This window comes from Lepidothrix coronata, unplaced genomic scaffold (genome assembly GCF_001604755.1).
Source record: "Lepidothrix coronata isolate B3197 unplaced genomic scaffold, Lepidothrix_coronata-1.0 Scaffold11, whole genome shotgun sequence".
In the NCBI taxonomy this organism is placed as follows: Eukaryota; Metazoa; Chordata; class Aves; order Passeriformes; family Pipridae; genus Lepidothrix; species Lepidothrix coronata.
In genome coordinates this window covers 7,122,132-7,145,521 of record NW_016690191.1, presented here as the reverse complement: position 1 = coordinate 7,145,521, position 23,390 = coordinate 7,122,132, and the positions used below count along the sequence as shown (strand labels likewise).

The window sequence follows — 23,390 nt, the reverse complement described above, 5'->3', positions numbered from 1 at the left end:
TCAGCAAAAGTATTTGCTGTTTTCTAGTGTGGATTTTGAGTAATTGGATGATGGGCCACAAGGGAGAATAAAGCAGCTTGAGTTTTCCAACTGAAGAGAGATTTTTAGTCTCAAAATTAGAAAAAAAAAAGACTGGAGAGTATTTAAACTAATCCAATCTGACCAGAATGACTGAGTAAATCTGAAACCTCTCCATGTCATTTTAACATCAGCTCTTAAAGGCCCTCTTAAACAAGACAGACAAACACTGGTTCCTGGCTTTTTTTTGCAGGCACTAGGTTGCCATTTTTTCTTGACTCATGTTTCTTGCTTATTTAATGTTGCAGTGATGACTTCCAAGCTGATAAATAAGTAAAATCACACATGAGAAACTCATGTGCAATGGAGCAGTAAGGTCATAGAAAGAATGGAGCGTGCAATTCTAAAAGGTTTTTCTGTGGGATGTGCTGATGATTCTTTAAAATTACTTAATGGAAAAATTCCAGACTGTAAAGCAATAAATCTGATCTTCAAGTGCGGTTTTAATATTGAAAAAGAACAATGTAAAAATGCCACCTTTGTGCTCAACAGCTCTTTTCTTTGCACATTTGAATCCAGAGATGTCTTCCGTTTACTGCATTGCCAGAAATTGTTTTCTTCTGCTTTCTTTGTCCAGTTACTTTTGAAGAGTTTATGTGACTCCAAGGACCATTGATTGGTCTCTGTTTCCTATTTTGAATTGGGAACATTGCTATTCCTGCTTTTTAGTTTTAATTTCTGGGACAAAAGGTGAAAAATATTTAAGCACGTTGAAAGTGCTGATATTTACCTTGTGGGAATTCCCAAAGAACCAACCCCGTGTAATCCTATTACAGTCTCCCTCTGTATTTATGTGTTTAACTACTTTAGAAAGTCTATCCTATACCACTTGAAGAGTCATTCAAGCTTGAATTAATGATTAATGATATAAAAGAGAAGCAACTGTGATAAACAGCACTTCTTGTCATTGCCCTCCTTTCCATGAAGGGACACGTGAGGGAGAAAGATCCCAGCTCAGTTCATGCTAAACTCTTTGCCTGTGTTACTTGATCAGAACCTAATGTGAGAATCACTGACATGTAGAAAGCATGACATATGACAGTGTTTTTGCAGGGTTTTTCAAAGCAAAGCTGCATTGCTTTGTCAAGTACAAATATCTGAGTTCTGGAACCATCTCTGGAGGCACTGGATGGGAAGGAGAAAATGTAGAAAAATGCTGTTGGAGAAATGAAATTACTGTGTTTTTTTTAGCATCCTTGGGCACCTGTTCCATGTGAAATTCTAGGGGCAGAATTACATATTTTTGCCTTCCTCCTGGAGATTTAATGCTTTTTTGGACTTTAAAAGATGGAATTTTTAAACATTTCCATGTTTTGCAGAACAGTTGGACTGATACAGAGGATACAGAAAAATAACAATGTCTATCAGACTTTCATGACTAATCCATTACTTTATGTTTAAAATCACAATAATTAAGAAAATAATTAAGCACTAGCTTGTTGATTTCTATTAATGCAGCTTAACATATAAATTTACAAAACCAGAGTAAGACTCTCATGAAGAAGCAGCATCATTATGGTATCAATATAACCCTGAGACAGTAGTAGATAAGAAATGTCTTCTCTAACAGAGATAATTTTTCTTTCTTCTTAAGTGTAATGCATTAATAACATCCCTTCTTATTTCTTTTAGGCACCAGTAACAGATGTGCAGTTTGGCCCTATGAGACTTCATCAAGATCAACTTCAGGTAACACAGCAGTTCAAATTGAAGTCTTGATTTCTAAAACATCACAGATGTTAGCTTAAAATTTATGACTGGAATTTTTCAGGGTATAGAGATCTTCACAGAGCATTTTTATCAAGTGATAATGTGCACATAACAGATTTTTATCTTGACGTTCTATGTGATATCCTAAAAACCCTGCCTGTTTTCTCCAACCATCAGTCAGCTCATAAAAATAGAGCTATCTATTCTTTGCTATCAGTTAGCTTGTAATCAATTTAGTGAGTGCCTCATTTTGTATTTTACTGGTAGTCAGTTCTTAATCAAAATCTCATCAAACTGATACTAAGCCAAATATCCTGTCAAGATCTATTATACCAGAATCATTGCTAGCATCAACAAAACTTGCAACATTATTACAGAAGATATGAAGTGAGCTTGTTTTTTTGCTCTTCATTGTTGACTGGCATTAATTAATCCTCCTTTGTCTCTTTATTAAAAAGGGTCTTATGTCAGTTGTCCCCTTATTTGTCTGGGGTGAGTATGAGGTTTGCAAATACATGACTCCTTTGGACTTCCTTTGAAAATTCTCCCATATCCCAAGGCATACTGAACCATTAATCATCCAAGATATTCCTCGGTCAGTAATTAGAAAACTCCTCAGTGAATGCCATCTGAACCTAATAATGTGAAAATGTCTTCGAGAATTGCAGTTCAACATCTTCCTGAGCTATTTTCAAAACAGACAGTAATGTTATTCAACATCAGATTTTAGAACATCCTCATCCAGCTGTTCCCCTAGTGTAAATAAGAAACATTTCTTGAATATTTCTGCCTCCTGTATTGTTATTAATGCTTTTATCACTTTTGCCCAGTCATAGGCCACTCTGAAGTGCTGCTGGTTTATCCTGCTAATATAGCTGGCAGGTGTGAGGGAAGGAGAAGTTGAGCAACATCTCATTTGTGCCAGAGTCAATCATACAGCTCAGATCTGCTGACTTTTTGTGCTATTGCTGAAAACCTTTCTTCCCCTCTTAAGGAGTGTTGTAAATTAACTTCACTAAATATAGCAAACAGTTTTGCAGGTTGCTATAAAAGGAACCTGAACTCAGTGAGTACAAAGTCCTTTAGTCTTACAAAAATATGCAGTACATGGAAATGTTAAGATTTACTGGTAGACACTTCACCAGCCTGGTCCAAAGTATAACTAGCACTGGAGTTCCTAAAATCATCCGGAAGATAAACAGCAGTAGGATATGGTGTGAGTTACGTGTGCTCCATATTATTGTCTGACTGAAGCGTATATTTAAGTGTGGCTTGATTAAGTTACTGAAAGATTGGTGTCTTGGGACAATAGACCAAATGCTGGTTTATTTGTCCATCTTTCCTGAAAGGCTGCATGTACTGAGTGATCCCCCAAAACAACACACCACAGATCTTTAGTCTGCCATGCTGTATTCTTTTAGGCAAAAGATGTTTTTGTCTGCAAAACATTATCCTGATGCAAAGCACAGGAGAGTGCTCCTTAGCAGACTTTATCTTCTCTACTGTTTTAAATCCTAGACTTTGGAATACATTTCTAAAGAATTGGGCTTTATAATACTTTTAGTATATAGGTATTGTATTGATTTTAAAAAGGCTCAGAGAGATTAGTTATTGGCAATTACACAGCAAGTTAGGACAGAACAAATACTGGCTCACAGATCTGACTTCCAGTTCTGGATTTTAACTATGGTAATCTTCTTCTGTGATATAAATCCCATGGCAAGCTTTGTGTAGAAGTCACACAGGGACATACTCCATATATAGAGGTACTACTTATGATTTCAGTCTGGCTTGAGTTCATTTAGACCAGCCTGTCTGTAATTTCCAGAAACCCCACAGAGTGGGCAGCATCCAGTACTTTGGGGAACTAGGATGAGATAAAAAGGAAAGCACATTTTTCATCGTGCTATGGAAGCACCACTGAGTACTGATTCACACAAGATGAAACATGGCCTTTTTTTCCCTTTTCTAGAATATGATCCAAGACAAATAAACCCCAAGAAAATGGTTGCGTGTGAGACAGTTTCAGTGAAGTGGACTTGCTGTTAGTTCATGTACACTGTCTGAAATGCAGGCACCCTGTCTCTGCTGGCTGCCTAAGCTCTCTTTGTAGATAATGACAAGAGAGACACTTTCCAAACTTGTTCTCCCCGTGTGGATATACGTGGTTCTGGCAAACTGTTTTATCCACTTGAAACACCTCTGTATACAGACAATTATAAAAAAGCAGTGCTCTGTAGAAAGCAATTCTGTTAAAAACCAATTAAGGATTAAGCCTTGGCAGTGGCTTTAAAAAACACGTTAAGAATAGGCAAAAGTTACAGACTCTGTATACTGTATATGTAAGATTTGTTTGTAATTCTTCACTGTTTGTCTTTAACCCAGGTACTTTTAGTGTTTGCTGAGGAAGACGACCAGAGTAATGGGTTCCGTTGGGCGTGTGAGAAAGCTGGATTTCGATGTAACATTGCCAGGACACCTCAGGCTGCTCTAGAAAGCTTTCTAGATAAACACCATGACATTATCATTATTGACCATAGGCATTCCAGATACTTTGATGCAGAAGCGTTATGCAGGTAAGCACCATTTCAGTGCAATTAATGCTTAGCAATATAGTTAACACATCATCAAAGTTTTTTTGCTTTTATATGACCTTTTTATAAACTATTGATCACTGATATACTTTTCTGGACAGGTGTGCACTGACAGCATCAAATAGTATTACCTCAGTGCTTTACATCTGATAGCAGCAGCATTTTTGGTGGTGTACTAGGGTGTCTGAAGCTCGATCTGGCTTGGGGCCACAGCATACAAATTTTCTGACCATAGTGAACTGTTGGGTTTTTTGTTTGTTTTTCTTCTGTTAGTTTTTTTTTTATTCCCAAATCCCTGGTTCCTTGTTTGCACACTAAATCAACTGCAAAGATAGCATATATCACCAAGCAATTCAACTAATACATTCACTTCATGAATGTTCTCATTTTTTTGCAATGTTACTTGCTGTTGAGCAACCCCAGATGCAAACAGGCAACATTTGGTGTGTGTGTTTCCATACCTACAACATTTGAAAATATGTTATGAAGAGCAAAGTTGCAATCTGATTCCAAAAATACTTTTAGAAACTGCTGTGAAGTATGAAAAAAGGAGAAAAAGATTTGCCTTTCTGAGTCTCTCCACAGAGACTTGACAGGCAGTGGTGCCTTGCTTCAGTGACTTCTTTCCAGTGAAATACCCCTTGGGAATGTGTCTAGACTGAATAACAGGCTGTGGGGTGGGGGTGGCAGGGTCAGGGTATGTACCCTGGGTGAGTGTGGTGAGGCCAGGGCACTGGGACAAAGGCTCTTCTTGCTAAACTGAAGGAACTAGATAAGATCTTTGTCAGGCAAACTCTAGGTATCAGCACTGTTCCTCTTCTCCCATGTTTACCATTCTGTCCCAGAATAAAGGAGAATGCACCTGAAATGAGTGAGGCCAAGTCCTTCAAACAAGTCCATTATAAACCATTTCAGAGTGGAGAATTTTTGCTGTTCTCCCACTGATAACATTTGAGTTTTAGAATAATCTTATGTTTATGGAGTCTCAGATATGGCTGAATTTATTCTCCTTTCTTAGTAGCAGGCTCAGGATTTGATTTTTGTTTTGTTGTTAAATGAGTTAAAAGAGACATTTTAAGAAAAGTACTGTGTGAATAGTCTGTAAAGTCATGATTTCTGAAATGTGAACTTAAAAAAATTTAAATTATTTGCTTTTTATTTAAAGGTCTATCAGAACAACGAAAGCCTCAGAAAATACAGTCATTATTTGTGTAGTACAGAGGTAAATACTCATATCTTTACTTTCAAGTGTGATCAAAAGTGTAAATCTTATAATTTTAAAAGTAAATACTACATTAAAAACTTGAATGAGAACTTCTTACTGGGCTAGTAATAACTATATACCACATAGAGTTTTCACCATCCTCGACCACAGGATTAAGGCAGAAATGTTTTTTTCATTTCTGCTTTCACTAAGGAGGTCTCACTTTGTGTTTTGTTTTGGGGTTTTTTCCACTCTCCTGATCATTGCAAGCTTTCAGACTATGTTTCAAACAACTTCTGCAGCATCCTGTACAGAATGTCTCACAGATCTGTATTTTGAACCTTTCTTGATCTGCCTTTTAATATGATTAATCTCAGCACAAACAGGAGACCTTCTGAGTTGTGAAAAAAGATACAGAACAATTTGATCAGTACAATTTGATCAGTACAAAGTATCATCTGACCACAGAAGTTCTAAAAGCAAGACAAACTATATTATGACATCTCAGTAAAGCAGTACATATGCTTTTTCCATCCGCCTCCTCTGAAAGCATTACTTATATATCATAAAATAATGTAAAAAAATCAATATATTTAGTCTGAAATGAAATAACTGGAAGACAATTTCCTCAAAGTACGATTTTGGGAATAGCCATTTCTCAGAAAACATAAATTCTGAAAACTAATTATGAGGTGTTGAAATTCCCCATTAAAAATATACCCCCATCTCTAGCAAACAAAAGACCATAACTAAACATTTCAAGACCCGAAACTTCAAGTGTAAATAAAAACTTCAATCTGCTCATTTACAGAAACTTAACATAGTTGCCTTTCTTCCAGATTCCAGCCATACATTCACATATGTTGAGAGTCTTTTAACAGTTAGTTCAGCCAAGTTTTTCAGAATTATTTAGGTAGTTCATTTAGGAATATGTCCTCCCAAAGTGACCCACTGGAAGGCACTGGGTAGGCAACACAAGCAAATCTGTCCTCATTCGGGCATCTTGAGTTGCCCATCTAGGATTTGGTACACTCAGACAGGGAATTTCTTAAAACTTTGGCTGTATTGACTTTCAAGTGCATCTCTGACTAAGGACAGCATAAACAATAAAGAATCCAGTACCAAAAAAAGTAGGAGTAGTCCAACAACCTAGGTCATTAATTGTTTTCCTTGAAGCACAAGGTTTTTGTGGTGTAAGCAGCACCTTACGTGCATAAAGGAAAATAACATTTTGACTTCTCCACGCCAAAGATGAAAGCTTATTAAAAACCACAAAAAAATATATTTTATTCCTAGATCCCGTAAACATCTAGCAGTATGTGTGACATCTGGGATACAAGTATGTCAATGGATTGTGAAATTTGGCCTCAGTTGATTACAAAAATAATCTCTGACTTTATTATTCTTTTTTCAAAGGCATACTGACCGTGAAGAGTCATCAATTTTGCCCCTGATCTCTGCTGGCTTCACAAGGGTATGTATGTTGCAATATTGTACTGGGTTGCTCTGATATTTCAAAATTTTCATGCAAGAAACTATCCAGAAGTTTGGCTCAGTCCCTTTTTGTGTCAGTGATCCAACCTGTAGATCCTGTTCGTGCTGCTCATTCCTGTAGGTCCCAATTCTGACCATCGTACACCAGTAGAATTAGAATAATGCTGAGTAGGTGGCCATTCTCAGGAACATAAGAAGTGGTGCTGAGACTTTTTACTGCTTTATGCCTTTATTTCAGATGAAATATATGATGCTCTGCTTGAAAAGTTGACATGGACAAAATTGACTGGTGACTGTGGCAGAGCCAGAGAGCAGCTTGCAATGAACAGCACAATGTGCTGTGGGAAATCTCTTCTATCAGATGCCAATTCACATCTGTAAACAGGCTTCAGACACTGTCAAATGCTATTATCTATTGTTTGGAGGCACTTGAAAAGTATTGCATTGAATCTGTTCCTTGGCAACTATTCCAACTAAGCTAAAAAGATACTTATTAGTACATCAGTTAAGTGGATTCCTTATTGCATTCAGCTGACAATGGAAGAAAAATGGGCCTGATTTACAGTGTGATTCAGAATATTTGGTTCCATGCTCACCAGATTTTTGGCTGTCCCATCACATTCCATTTGCACCCCTCTGCTTATTTCTAGTAAGGTCCCAGTCCAGGAAATGCTAGAGCCTGAAGATAATGGTATTTAAATGAAAAGAGTCATTCCAGGGGGCACATAAGTAATTTAACACGGGTTATGAATTATTTATGGATCAGAGCCTTGGAGATGGGGCTAATGGCAAAGCACAGAAAATTTTGTTTAGCACCTTAATGTGGTGGCTTACCTTTGATAATCAGTCCTCCCTGCAAACTATCCACTTCTGTGCTGGTTTAGCATGAACAAAGATTTAACATTTCAGGCTCATACCTGGTAAATATGAGAAGTGTTAAAATAACGTGAAAGATACTGAGGTCATTGCTATACAAGCCCCAAAATCAATAATTGTATCCAATGGTAGGTGTGTTTGACTGGAAATTTTGCTTTCTTCTATGTAGAAAATTTGGAGTATTAGCAATTAGAAACTCAAAATAATCTCAGATTTCGATGCCTTGAGAGACAACAATTTTTTCACTTTATTTTAAATAAGTAGCATGAGAGCTAAAAGTAGATTTTTAAAAAATACATTGATCCTCCTAACAAACACAGAGAATAAACAGATTGGTTGAACCTCATTACCATGAGGATCAGTCACCTTTTCAAAATGCAGTAACCTAAAAAGTTTTACTAGTCCCAAAAAATAGTCTTCTCGTGTTGCTTGTGTCACAGCATGTTCATTTTTGGCCTGTCTACTTTTTTTTTTGGTTCTTTATCAAGCAAAAGAAAACAGAGCTTCATACCCTTGCATTCGGAAATGTGTATTAATTAAATATTTCTAACCTTTTATTTGCAGAGATATATAGAAAATTCTAGTAGAATGGCCTGTTACAATGAGTTGATTCAGCTGGAATTTGGACAGGTACAGGCACAGTTCAAACTAAGGTAATTTTACCAAAAACGTTATCAACAAAAAAATTTCAATTCAGCCACATCTTAATAGAGTATTTATTTTATGTATGATAGTTAATTATAGAATGGCAGTTAGCTGAAGAAAATACATTAATTGTTGAAGTACAATGTTATCCAGTATGGAGTTGTAATACTTTATTGTCATATATGAGAAGACTTAAAAGGATAAAATTTCATGAGATGCTTTATCTTTTTTGTTTGTTTCCAGGGCGTGTAATTCATTATTTACAGCATTAGAGAAAAGTCAAGAAGCCATTGAGATCACAAGTGAAGACCATGTAATACAGGTTTGTTCCAGTTATAAAAATACAGAAAATTGCTCTGTATTTTATTTCATCCATGATTACACTTACTCTTTCTTACAGCACAAGAATCTAATCTAACTTAATGGTTCTAAAAGACTGAAGTGAGTTTAGCTGTAAAGTAGAATTTTCTCCATTTAAAGTATCTTGCATAAATCAAGTCAATTTTAAGGGTGATTGTTGTTTCTGAATGAATAAGGATTTACTCTCTTGTTTTTATTTTTTGATTGATTCTTTTGTATCAAGAATGAATGCAGCCACTGGCTTGTAAGCATTCTTTTCCAAAAATATTGTATGTTAATTTGATACTCTTGAAAATCTAATGGATATTCTATTTAAATAATTGTACACTTTTTTTTTTCCTAAAATCTGATACTGTTTGATGTCTCAGAATTCTTGGGCCAACTGTTTTTGAATGTAATCCTCTCTTAGAAGTGTCTTTAAAATAGGGAAAAGAAATTGTGCTTAGGTTTGCAGTTCTGAAAACCATCATCTTTATAAAGGAGTTAGTTCCATCCCCAGCTATGAAGCAGTGAAGAGTGATTTTATTATCAACAAAGAGCTTGAGTCTAAGCCTCTGGGAATTATAACATGCATATAAATTGTACCTTCTTGACCCAAATCTTGACACTGGCAATTTCAATTCAGGATGTGCCTTCTTCATCCCTTTTAAAAAAATAACACAACACATCCTGAAGTTGTTTTAAATATGTTTTTTTCAGACCCAATTTTGTCCCTCTGCTGACAGTCCCAGAGTATGAGAGAACCGACATGTGCAGGAGTCCTGGAGCTCCAGCGGGCAGGGCTTTCGCACATGGAGGGGAACCTTTTGGAAGGAACCTTTAGGGGGGAACCTTTAGAAGCAGAGGGCATTTCTCTCATATTAAAACACTGTAAGTTGTGAGACATTCAGATGCTGTTTTGACAGGAGCTGTGCCTGTAACTCAGCAAGCGAGAGGGTCACGAAGGTGTGGGCTGTCGGTAACAATCTTCGGTTTTATTGGGCAAGGGCCACAAAACTGCAATGAAATGCAATGTTCACTCCAGAGAGAAAGTGCTTTATTAAATTCCACTTCTTCCAGTTTGCTTGGCTGGACTTGCCAGGACAGGGAAATAGTGATGGTTGGCCCTTACATAGAATAAGACAATGAATTTGCTAATAGATAAGGTTAATATTCCTATGGTATCCCACTGTCAAATCTGTGATTTTTAGGAACACAGAGGTAGGTTTGAGGTTTATATGTTTGAGAACTGACAGAACCTATTTTTCAGGAATTTATGCTGTCTTTCTAAACTCTGTTAATGTGTAATACTCAGCTGTTTCCAAAATTTCCCTCTCTTTGCTCACAGGCACACATTCCTGTTTTGCTTCACAAATTAAAAAATGTGGGCATCTCTCTCAGGAGTAGTACATGCTGACATTTATTTCAAGCTGGGAAAGAGATCCCATGGTTTAGCAAACAGAAAAGAGGGATTCTGTTGTGCTTTAAGTATACTGTTCAATGGGTATTTGTTTGTTTTTGTTTCACAGTACGTCAATCCTGCTTTTGAAACGATGATGGGCTATCAAATAGGTGAACTAATACAAAAGGAATTAACAGAAGTGCCTATAAATGAAAAAAAAGCTGATTTCCTAGATACTATTAATTCCTGCATAAAGATAGGAAAGGTGAGTAATGGCATTGTATCACTTATTATTTGCTACCTGTAAGAGTTATTGCAGTCCAGAGATGACACGTTGTGACTTGCAGCTTTACAGAAAAGTAGCATTTGCAACTTTCTCACTCAAAACAAGAACAAGAAGTAAAAAATGGGAGTTTTTTTAAGGGCTTCTTTCTCTTTTCTTGCTTGGAAGAGGTACTTGTTTTATGAAAATAAGTGACTTGCTGAGTTTCTTTACAATTTATGCTGTTTGTAGCAAACAAGAGAAATGAGATGGATGCACATGTTATCCAGTGCTGTGTAAATGAGAAAAGTACCATGTTGAAGTATGACATGTGGAAGCAAGTTCAGAACATAAAAATATCAGAGACATTTGCAATATCACTTGAGAATGATAGGTGTCAGCTGCCAGCTGACAGTGTGTTTTATTCTCTAATGATATGGGAGATGTCTAATGAATTTCCATTAGAAATGTTCATTGCACTAAGATTGTCCAAGGTCTGGCTTTAAGGGAGGTCTTTACAGAGGGATGTTACTGTTTGCCTGGTGGCAAAGGAACATCATTACTCCATGATGTTCCTTTGGGAGTGTTGTGGATGTACGTGAGGATCTGTTTAGGAGCTCCCATCTGCATTTCTACAATGAGGTGTAAATGCTTCTGATGCCATTGAACATGTCACGGTACCATACAGGAAGATGATCATGGAGATTACGCAAATAGATTTGGGAATTGGTGTGTTGGGTGGTGTGTCATGGCCCACGGTCAGACCTGAGTCAGGACAGCCGGTTGGGTCGTACCGACTGTCCGGGGGGAAGCAGCACATTATTGGCACAGAGCAAGGAGATGCTGAAGTGAATCATGGCACTCTGTGCATCTATACGGGGTTGCAAGGTTGTGGTGAGTCATACTCTGTAAATCAGGGTGCTGACACAAGCACTGATCAACAAAAGCTGTGCTCTGGCTGGGGGCAGATCCCGTGTGCATTTCAATGAGAATGTGTCGCTCATTTCTACATGTATTGGCTGTTGGAAGAGATCCCAGTGACAGACAATAGCTTGGATTATGGTGCTTCACATCTCTCTTGCCTGACCAAAATTATCTCAAAGTAAATGAGTGTAATACGAAACTGATGTTAGAAGAGAGTATTTATTAAGTTATAATTCAAATATATTGGATGTGTCAGGTTTTAAATCCACAGCGTCAATTCTCAAGATATGAAGTGATAAATTTTTTAATATTTTAGTGGGCTGATAGAAATGTCATTTATAACAGAAATATGTTTTACTCTGTGAATAATGGAAATCTAACCCTAATCCATCTCTTTCCTTGCACTTATTTTACTCCTGACTGTACGACTTCAGTGGTGAGGGCTAATGAAATACTACCTATCTGTCTATCTGGAACAGTTTAAGCTGTTTCAGGTGGATATATTCTGTTTACACATATTTTGTGTTTCCCTTTGGAACATGTATGTAATCTATGTAACCTTACATTTATATATTAATATAAAAATGAATTACAAATAAAATTATTACAGGAAGTAGTTGCAAGTCAAGGTTAACTGTGAGGAATAACCTTTGAAATATTTGAATTTTTGAAATCATTTGTGTCAAGATGTTATGGAGGTGCCTAACTTATCTGGATCATTCTGATGTGGTCTGTGCATTGCTTTCAGTCTTGTGATTTCTTTATATCCTAAATTTAGAAGACTATCTTCCCACTACAGTAGGCCCTATATTGGCTACTGTAGGTTACAGCATATCAAAAAAGCCAACTGTCCACTACTGTGATATTCTCCTGTCAACAGGTTCGGCTTTTCTGTTTTGAACAAACACGGTAATATAATAATAAAGATAATAGAAAGCAAGGTTTTCTGGTCCTTAGAAAAATGTGAGCTGCATAAAATCTACCTCTCATCTTTAAATGGAATTTAGGAAGATGGACTCTTGCAGCATTTCCCCTCTTTTGCTGACAAACATAATGCTGTGGGCAAGTTTAGTATATCCAAAGTTCATAGGCATTATACTCAAAAATTGCTAATTGCATGGTACGTAGGGATTCTTGGGTCAGGATCCTGTTTGTCTTAGCAAAAACAATATCTCTGGAAGTTCATTTTTTGTTACTACAGCTGGCTGTAATTTGCAAGAAGTCAGTGTTATTGAAAGACATGTTCATCCATCCATACTTGAGGAGTTTAAAAAAACTTTGTTCTTCTGTTTCATAATTCAAATTGCATCCATTAAGATGAAATGTGCAATTCTGACTAGAATTCTTGCTACCTCTGATCTCTGCAGTTTGACACAAAGCTCTTTATCTTAGTTTTGCTTTTTTTGAAGTAAGATGTGTAGCTATTGATAAAGCAGACAAGACATGCAATTCCTTTCACTCCTTGGGAGCTGTTTGCAAGATATCAGTCTTTACAGAGTGGGTGGGAGAGCAATCACAGTCTGTGATAAAGGTCTATGGCGAGTGCTTCCTAACTCAGCCTTACTTTCTTACAGATTGTTTTCATGACACCTTGAGTTTATTTTGGTTTGCTCTGTTTTCTAAAAGCAGTTTGCTGAACTTCGCTGTCTTGTGCAAGAAGCCCCAGTCTAAAAGGAAGGCTGAATTAGGGGATTCCTTACTGTGCATGTATGAGTGCTCAGTGGACAGATGCATGCCTTGGACTTCTTAATGGAGTTTGAAACATCAGCACTGACCACTCTGTAAAGGGTGAAACTGTGTGTTTTTTTACTGTGAATGATTTTTACTCTGTGTTTGATCCCAGCACACCATGCCATAGAGCAGGGACTGATCACAGGGCGTGTGTGGCTCTAATGCAGACAGAATGATGAGCTTGACTGACAGCATGTCTTAGGAAGCAGCTCTTCTCTGTTGGATTGCTGACAGAGACTCTGGGAAGAGCATATGGTGTTCTTAAAATACATTTAAGTAACATCCCTGGGAGAACTTTACCTACCAGCAGGAGTTTGGCTTGGACCTGCTATTTCTCAGAATTGTGCTGACCTTTTCCCTCACACATTTCCTGCCACAATTTCACAGGTTTTAGAAATTCACAAGTTGAAAAAATCGATCTGTTGACTAGGAAGAACACATTAGTGAATAACCTGTCTTGAGAAGGATGCACTTTCAATGAGGGAATTATCCAATCTGTACGTTATGACTTCATCCCTTTATGTACATCCTGGGTTTATTGCCTGGGTTAGAGATCAATTACTCATCTCTACCTCATCCTGGTTGTCAGGAGACTATCGATATAAATATTTTAATTATGAGAGCATTGAATTTTGTGATGCTTGCTTTATCTTCATTTGTATTCCTCAAGCAGCTCACAGGAGAAGATATAACACTCGCTTCACAGTTTGTTATACACAGTTCTTTTCTCTGACAGATCCTCAGAAAAGCCTTTCATATTTTTTTCTGTTCAGCCTGTTACCATGCATTTCTCTGTGGGCTAGAGTCTGTTTGCTGGCTCCATCAACATAAATGCAAAACTCTTCTCTCCGTACCTGTGCTCTGGCCTACCTGACTGTGAAATCAGCCTCACTTGACTATGTCAGTCTCACATAAATAAATATGTATCATCTGCCTCATGAAGGTATTTTCACATATGTTTGTAAGATCTGATCTGCAGTCTCTTGAACTCAACTAAAATACGGCAATTGCACCAGCAATTGCAATGAGCAGTTTGTATCGAGTGAATGTGCAATATGAAATCAATTATTTATTAATCTCTTGGTATTTATTAGATGCCCAGCTCAAAATACACACCTATTTAAAAAGGCCACTAATAGCTGTTCTAGGGATGGAAATGTGTAGACAATCCTAAAACCAGACTGCTTTTATAGGGAGGCAGAATCCAGGAGCTATTCTACTAGGCTCTTTTCTGCTTTTAAAAAAAAAAGAATAAAAAAAAATTCTGGCACTTTTTGATAGTAAACTGATAGTATGGAAAGTAAATGTAGTAGGATATCAAAGTACTTTTATTCACAGATATATTTAATGTTTAATCAGTGATAGGACTTCCCAACTCTGCAGGAGAGACGGTGCAGTTCAGAAGAGAAGGTGATCAGGTTGGCATAGCAGTTTTGCACTGACCTTCCTGTCCTGGAACAAGTCAGCAGAGTGAGAGAGAAAGTCAGGCAGGTCAGTGTAGCAGTCCCAGCCATGTGGTGTGTGGTCCTGGGCAGGGCAGGGTGGTGCCCCACACAGTTAGAGCCTGATGGCACTCCCAGAACCTTGGGGGAACTCCTGCTCCAGGCAGAGACTGGTCTGAGCTCTTGCTCTGTGCCAGATCTCCCCCCAGTGACCCACAACACCACTGAGGTAGGATGTTGAAGAGAATATATGGTCGATTCCCACAGCACCTGAGGTCCAGTTGTTGCCATCAGGGCACTCACAGGCTGCCTCTCTGGAAGTTCTCTATGCATTGGCAGCAGCACAGTGACCTACAGGTTTGTTCCAGGGGAGAAATTTGAGGATAACCAGTCCTGCCTGGTTTTGTATAGTAAGACAGCTTTCAATGAAAGAAGGCATGAACCTACAGCTTTTATTCCTGTTTTATCTGAACTTCCTTCTACTTGAATTATTTTTTCAGGAATGGCAAGGAATGTACTATGCGAAAAAGAAAAACGGAGATAGCATACAACAAAATGTGAAGATACTACCTGTCATCGGACAGGGAGGGTAAGTATAAAAGCTAAACAATGATTTATGTCTCAAGGCTCAGTTTAGAGTTCAGTTGTTTTTTGCAGACATTAGATTATCTTGTTACTGAGTATAATGGAAGCTTATGCAAGGAAGGGAGCCTCAGACCTCTGTTTTTAATTCCTTGGGGCAAAATCAGCTTTACATGCTGTGTGCAGGGAAAGTGAAATTCTCCTACTTCTCCCCCAAAAGGAGCCAAAGATCCAGGTGTGCTCGCTGTGACCCTGACTCTTCTAATACTCCCTGAAGTTCAAATGCACTCTCTGGTCTCTCTATGCTTTGTGGTGGGACCACCAGGTCCAACTGTGCACCTGTACCATGTCCCTCCATGCTCACCTACTCATGGCTGTTGCCAGGTATCTTTATGTGATAAGGTCACTGTGTGCCTTGGTCATGGGCAAAATTCAAGCATGTCTTGATTTTTATGCAATTTCCACTTGGTCCCCAAATCAAGCCTTCAGAGCACACAAGTAGATGTTAGTTACTGGTATGTTTATGAGGAGTCCTTTCAGGGAAAGAAGGTGGATCAGATTGGATGCAGTAGTAGGTTCAAATCCCTTTAAGGCTTAATCAAGAGCATGGCATGTCATCTCAGACTTGACTGAGACAATTGTTTGTTAAAAATGTATCTTTGAGAAGGAAAGGCCAAATGCAGCTTTTTCAAGCAGTAACATCTTTAAGGAAAAAAAATGTTTTTGATGTTTTGGGTTGATTTAATCCCTGGAAGTAATTCATATTCTTTAGTCTCCATCAGTAGAGTGAAAACGTATTTTCAGTTTCAGATGTCAAACTTGTAAGACATGTATGTATTACGTACATTGCTACTTACGGAACAACCTAAGCCCATTTGAAGCTGACTTAGGAAGTTTTCTGCTAATCAGGGGTTTAGTTTTCAGTTTGATTGCTCTGTCCCTAAGTCCTATAGAAGATTTTGAGTTTTGGACAGAACTTGCATTTTTTGCATTTATATCATACATGAAACATCCTACAGTAGCCCAGAAGAAGCTCGGAGAGTGGGGGGAGAGCAGAGAGAAAGAGGAGGAGACAGACTCTGCAAAAGGTGCTTCCATTTTCCCCACGACATGCAGAACTGTGGGATTTTCCTCTTCCAAATTGAGCCTTCCTGGCAGAACAGGATTTGTGCTAAAATAATCTGTTGCTCTTACCTACTTTGAGTATCAGCACTGAATTAGAGCTGAGGTTTGGATGGGAATTAACACACTGTTTTTTGCCTACAGAAAGATTAGACACTATGTGTCAATTAGTAGACTGTGCAATGACAACAATAAGGTAAGTGAAAATAGTGCTATGCTTGCTTTAGTTTGAGCCCTAAATATTATAAAATACTGGCAAAGTTCTGACTAACTGGATTTCTCATACTGAATTGTAGGTGGAGAAGACATGTGAATGTATTCAGGCTGAATCTCAGACAGGTATGACACATCTCTTTCATCCTAATAAGTGGAGAACATATCTGAGGAAAGAATAAAGGCCATTGTTAGTAATTTGACTGAAAACACAGTTGCACAGAACAGTACAATTTACCTACTGATAAGTTGGGAATCCAGCTCAAAATACAGGAAAATAAATACAAGCCCTCTCTACCTGCCTCATTTGTTTTAGAAGTGACATAAATCAACCCCCCTTTGAAAACACAGTAATGGGGCCCCAAGCTGGTATTGCTGGATTCAGCATCACATTTCAGTTGTAGGTGGTGGATCCGTGTGACAGAACTAGAAATAAGGAGGATGCCCTGTAGTCACATTGCTGTGGCTGGTCTGTAGTGGCATGTGTGTCTGCATTGCTTTCAGCTGTACTGGGGGAAGTTTGCATGTGGGTAGAAATGAGGATGACCAACACTATTATTCACCCTCATCCCACATATCAGCACTTCAGTTATGACATCCTTGGTATCCAAGCTGTAGGTACTTGTTAACTATAGCCTTTCTAGGACAGTTTCTGTCTGTCAGGGTCTGTAAGGGACCTGGGATACACTGCCTACTTTGGTAGTGTGTACTCTGCTTGGGCCAAGTAGTTCTTGATGGCAGTGGTCCCTTGAGTGAACTCAGGTGTGCTGCACAAGTTGTATTCACAACTACAATTGTGTCACTGTGGCAAGAGAGGCGCTTTTTCCTCCACACTGTTATTTTCTTTCTGCACAAACACTAAGGCATGTTCTGCCAGTGAGCATGACCGGGGTCATGGCGGTGTCACTGGGCGAGTTTAAAAGGGAGCTTTCATTGGCTCCCACGTGCTGAAGTGTTGTGGTGAATGTCACTCAGCTGCTGTCAGGCTTTTTCTGAGCTTCCATTCCTTTGACATACATCTTAGGCACAGCTTCATGTCATTGTATGATATTTTCTTCACAGATACTCAGACTTGCAGACACAAAGACATGAGGAAAGGATCCCTAGATGTCAGATCCACCACATCACGAGGGAGTGATGGTATGTTAAACAAGTCATTGTATTGGGTCTGGCTGAGCTGGAGTTGCCACACAAAACCAATACACAAATTTTATATTTCTTACCTCTTCTCTTGATAAAGGTGTGAAGATATTTTTTTATTAATTTTGTTTTCTTTCACTCTGTTGTTTTGCTCTGTTAGATCACCACAAACTTCATAGATGAGTCATATTCAAAACTGCTGCTGGTACTTATGTGATTTTGTTAAAGCATACATCATCACAGTCTAGGCAGCATACACTAGTGAAGTATGGAAGTAGGTCTGTGGCAGTGAGAATACAATCCTGCTCCAGTAGAGCAAAAATAGTATTGATTTTTCTTCTTACGGACTGCTCAGCAAACAGAGTTACAGAGATGTGTCTGCATTTTATAGCTAGCACAACATCCAGAAAAATCTTATCTTGACTTTTTGTCTACAGAAATAAATTTGCTAAATGATATAAAACATTTGTTTTTAAATTTCCAATGAATAATAGGCCAAGACCTCTGCTGTTTTCATTTGGCATAGCTACCCACTTCAAAGGAGCTTCACTGATTTACCTCAGCTTGGAAGCTGACTCATTATGACTTGTCATGTTGCATCAGGCAGCAAGAGTAGATACATTGCCTAATAACCTAAATGCAATGGTTACCTACCTTTGATTGCCAGTTTATACACACACATCTATATAATCTTTTAACTGAGTTTTAATTGAATATTTTAATTAGTTAAAACAAAAAAACAAAGCCATGATTTTCCAGACTATTACAGCTCCCTATCTCTAATCAGGGACATCAGTGGTTCAGCCAGCATCCCTTTGCACTTGTGTGTCCCCAGCGTCACAAGCATGTGTATGTATTCTGCAATAGATTGCCTCTGAAAGGCACAGCAGGGTAAGCAGTTCAGAAAATGAATCAAGATTTCTTGGCTGAATCCTCCTGTCATGCCTTGTCACTGGAATTGGGATACAAATTCTGCTTTGTTTTGTGCACAGGCAGCTCACAAAGGCGTCGCTCGTCCATGGCCAGGGTACATTCCATGACTATCGAAGCCCCCATCACCAAGGTAATGTGCTCTGGCTCTGGCTGTGGGCAGTTGTGCTGCACTGCAGCACTGGAGCACGAGGCTCCAGGGCAGCATCCAGGCTGAGGAGCAAGGCAACACTGGTCTCTGGGGCAACTTCTTCCCCTGTTCCACCTGCCTGCTGGTGTAGCTCCAGAAAGCCAGATACTCTGAACAATGATCTCCCAAGTCTGCTTAGTAGAGTGGCATCCATGTGGTCAGCCATCACATGACCCTTTTTAAGAACTTTTGCCTGTGTTCCTCCTCCTTACTTGGTGCATTGTAAACTGCCTTCTGAAACCACTCTAGGATTTGTTAAAAATCAGCTCTTTAATAAATTGAGAGAGGCAAATGGGAGAAAGTTATATTAAATCCATTCAGAGACATTTTGAGACCGTGGCTTGGAGGGGAAGGTCATTAGTAAGTTTGCTATCTTTAAGGCCATGGTCTTGTTCCCAGAATCTGTAGCAAGCATCAGTGTTTCTGTAACATTCCTTTCATTTGGATTCTCCCTTTAATGTGGATTAAAGTTTTGGATCTTGTTTATTTGCTGAATTTTCTATAGTAGTTGATGAGTATCTCTATTCTTTCTTAAATCACTTCTAAGTTCACAATATGTCTCATGCTACATTAGGTAATAAACATCATCAATGCTGCACAAGAAAGCAGTCCCATGCCAGTTGCAGAAGCTTTAGACCGGGCTTTGGAGATTTTAAGAACCACTGAATTGTACTCTCCACAACTGGGGACAAAAGATGAGGATCCACATACAAGTGACCTTGTTGGAGGGTTAATGACAGTAAGTACATACTGCCACAAACAGCTGTTGATTAATGTTCTGCTGCCTGACTTGCCCAGTTACTTGATCTTTATCATCTGGCATGTGCTCTGCCTCTACAATGCCAAATTTACAGAAAAAACTGCACACCTCTTTTTGTGAATTTTCCCCCCCTACTTGAATAATGCAGCTCTTAGAATAGGGAGAAAATTGACCAGCCCCTTTGAAACATTAGTTTTGCTACAAATGAAAAGTAAAAACAATTCTTTTTTTCAATGGGATTCATTTAAGAGAGGTAGAGATGGGAGAGGAAGAAATAGAGATAGCCAGACACTTGTATTTATTAATGAGGATTAGAATGACATGGTGTTGGGGTGCCTTTCAGTCAACAGAAAAAATGTGTTTTCAAAGGAATGCAAAATATGTATTTTTCTTGCTTTTTCCTCGATTATATTTGTACCTCTAGTGTGTACCCAAAGTTGAACAAAGGGCACATAGTGAAGCAAGAACTGAACCCAAACCTTCAGAGTCTGAGTCTGACCCTCCTGATGGTAACGAGATGAGTTTAGATGAATGTTACCTGTGCCTTAAGGATATTTGTTCCCACTAGTCTGTAGGTTGCATATAAAAGGCTACATTGGGAAAAAAATTTACAGTGTGTTAGATGTAAAAAGGTTCACAAGATATGAGCTTTTCAGAGATATCTTGGGCTATTATAATTTCATGTTGTAACTATCTCAACGCCTTTGCAGTATCCAGCAGAATCTTCAAATAGTTTATATGTATTTTTGCCTTTCAAAATACCACAGCAAATATCTAATCAGGAGAAACATATGGGAGACTTCAAGAATTCCAGGAGAAGACCTGAATGGTTCATATAGGGTTGAATTTACTGAATAGACAAAATATATTGTTACCTTAACTATAAAAATATAGGAAGGATATTGATACATATAACCATTAGTCTCAAAGTGAATCTTTTCTCATAGTCCATAAGCTCAACTGTTTTCTCCTTTTTGGTGATTGCTGATTCTTACATACATTTGTATTCTGACTATATTCAGTCCATGAACATGTAGGTAACAATACTGCAAAATACAAAACCATTACTAAAAATAAAACAGAGGCTATTTTATGGGGCAATAGGAAAGCTGATAAATCTATTTCAGAGCATGAGGCATATGACATAGTGTGAGTTTGAAAATTATCTGGAAGAATAATTTCTTCATCAAAGGGTCTGTTGAAAACAGAATCACATTATTCCATTTCATGTTCAGAAGTTATGTCTGAGAAGGGGAACAAGTAATATGCTATTGGATTTGAACTCTCAGGCAGGAAGGGCATTTGAAGTTCAAAGATGGATTTGCCAGATATAATTACACCTGCTGTTTCAACTCTTAAAAAACTAATCTTTGATTCAAATGAGAGGCAGCAGCTGGTGTCTTAAATATTTGTGCCATAGCAGTGCTATTGAAGAGTCAGTGAGCCACTGTAGTTCTCCCTTTCCTTTTAAATCACAAAACTCCCTACTCAGATACAAGTGTGAAAGTAAAAATGAGATATAAAAACTTTTTTAGGTGCAGATATTGCATGTTCAGTTATAGCATCCACATGTACTTCTGCTATACTTTGTGTGCATAACATTTTTAGTAAGGTGCATTGAGAAATATTTGTTTGAAGCACTGGTTTTTTTACATCATGGGCTAAACATTAACGTGCAGTAACTAACAGCTGTAACCTCAAAAGAACAAGCAGGATTTGGGCCACGGTATTTAGAATTATAAGCTGAAAAGTAAATACTAAATATATAACTCTGTTAGTTTTAATCTGTCATCTCAGTTTGCACATCTAGGCGTCATGCCAGAGTTAAGCCTAGGAGGCACTGAACTGAAGAATAAACAAACGTACATTCTGCTGTGATAGAAAGGAAGCCTCAGAGAAATTTGTTGCTCTGCAATTCCAGCAACAAATCATGAGATTCTTATGCTGCTGAGGTGACTTGATCTGCCAGTGCCAGGGGAGGAGAGCAGAAGCACCTCTCTATCCACTCCCTCCCACCACCCACCTTTGCTTGTTGATGGGGAGTATGTGGACATACAGTGCCTTGTTTGTGGCACACATCCACAATTGGTGTGCCTGTTGTCCAGACAAAGACAGATGTGAGACTGTAATTCCACACCTCCATCTGCACCTGAGAAATGCGAGTTTTTACCTATCTACGTTCTTAGTGTGTCCCATCCATATCCTGCAGTTTCTCCTCTGTTATGAACTATATGTAAAACAAGGCAAATCCTAACAGTACACACAAATAAGGGAGAGGCAGCTCTGATGACTGTTACAGGTTGCAGTCAGGCTTGTCTGAAGTTGTGCTACTATTTGGTGTCATCATCTTCTAGACCTTTTGTGCCATAACCTGGATTTAACTCTCAACTTTTATTTAACAGGATGGTTTGCGAAGATTATCAGGGAACGAATACATATTGTCAGCAAAACGTAAGTTTTAATTTGGTGGTTACTGAGATACTAAAATGTTCAGAAATTTCAGAAATGGGAGAAATGTGATCAGATGGGGTTTTATATTAGCATCATTTAGGTTGAGTTTATTTTTATTTATAAGTGTTTTTCTGCAGCATTACTGAGCTTCATAAAAATGAGAGTTGCCAGGTGTTACTACAGAAAAGAAAACATGTACATTCAGTAGAAGTGTATCTCACTATTAAATATAGTATTTAATATACTATTAATAAATATATTAATACAGTAATAAATGTATTCCTCAACAGAAATTCATCAGGTCACTGGCAGTCTGAGCTCTCCAATCTCCCTCAATGACATACCCCCACGGATAACACAGGCAATGGAAAATGAAGAACAGTGGGATTTCGATATCTTTGAACTTGAGGCTGCCACCCATAAAAGGTCAGTAAACGCAAAAGCTCATACATTGAAGTTGCTGAAAAGCGACTTAAATGTCATCCTGTAACAGACTGCCTAATTTCTCTACCTGTGCTTTTAAAAATTGAATAATTTTTATTTTCAAAGTCAGATGTTTCAAACTTTCCCATTGGCATTTCTAGTTGAGTATGAACATTAAATATCTTCTGTTTCATCATACACTATTTCCTGCAAATTTCTAGTGGATATAAGTGAAGATTATGTATCTTTGATATGGTATAATGACAAAACAACATCGTTTTTAAAGCCTTCCTTTTCTCAATAATAGAAAAGTTCTACAAATCAAATTGTTTTCTTTTGGGTATTCAAATTCTTATTATGGCCAACTACACACAGAGTCAACATGCTGGTCTTAATTTGATTAGTTGATACAGATCAGGTTTTATTTTCTTTCCATATAATTGGGTAGGTTTTATTCCTGAACAGTTCCAATACAGCTTTTCAACAGAATTCCCGTTGCCTTTCCCTGGGATTAGAGGAAGGTCTTTATTCTAAAATCTTGGCAGGCTACATTTTATTTATAAGATTAACTGAAGAATATGTACTGATAAAAAGTAGGGCATACCATCATAGAAGTTTTTAAAAGCAAATCAGCAATTTTGATAGACTGTACTTCGTTAGTAGTAAGGGCTCCCACTAAGAGTAAATTGATCTGTTTAAATCCTTGTTTTTATTTTCTGATGCTTAATCAAAAGTTCCCCTTTTGGTCTAATTTCATGTATCATGCTTTGTCTTAGTTTAAAGCTTCTATTTGGAGAGACTAATTTGGAGGCTGGATCCTGCAATGAATTGACTATCTTAAACCCTTGCAAAATTCCAAATCTGTAAGAGCTTTGAAA

General features: G+C 38.0%; 1 protein-coding gene across 4 annotated transcripts in view; it reads left to right on the top strand.

Moving 5' to 3' along the window:
- PDE8A (phosphodiesterase 8A) overlaps positions 1-23,390 on the top strand; it is a 144,941-nt gene that overhangs the window by 109,071 nt on the left and 12,480 nt on the right. For all 4 annotated transcript variants that reach the window (XM_017805004.1, XM_017805005.1, XM_017805003.1 and 1 more), the window contains 15 exons: positions 1,711-1,767; positions 4,174-4,364; positions 5,548-5,604; positions 7,003-7,060; positions 8,521-8,609; positions 8,845-8,923; positions 10,470-10,607; positions 15,202-15,290; positions 16,550-16,601; positions 16,702-16,744; positions 17,681-17,758; positions 18,751-18,821; positions 19,453-19,617; positions 22,041-22,089; positions 22,380-22,515. In XM_017805004.1, the coding sequence (XP_017660493.1) occupies positions 1,711-1,767; positions 4,174-4,364; positions 5,548-5,604; positions 7,003-7,060; positions 8,521-8,609; positions 8,845-8,923; positions 10,470-10,607; positions 15,202-15,290; positions 16,550-16,601; positions 16,702-16,744; positions 17,681-17,758; positions 18,751-18,821; positions 19,453-19,617; positions 22,041-22,089; positions 22,380-22,515 (1,352 nt within the window). The remainder of the gene's footprint in view (positions 1-1,710; positions 1,768-4,173; positions 4,365-5,547; positions 5,605-7,002; positions 7,061-8,520; positions 8,610-8,844; positions 8,924-10,469; positions 10,608-15,201; positions 15,291-16,549; positions 16,602-16,701; positions 16,745-17,680; positions 17,759-18,750; positions 18,822-19,452; positions 19,618-22,040; positions 22,090-22,379; positions 22,516-23,390) is intronic.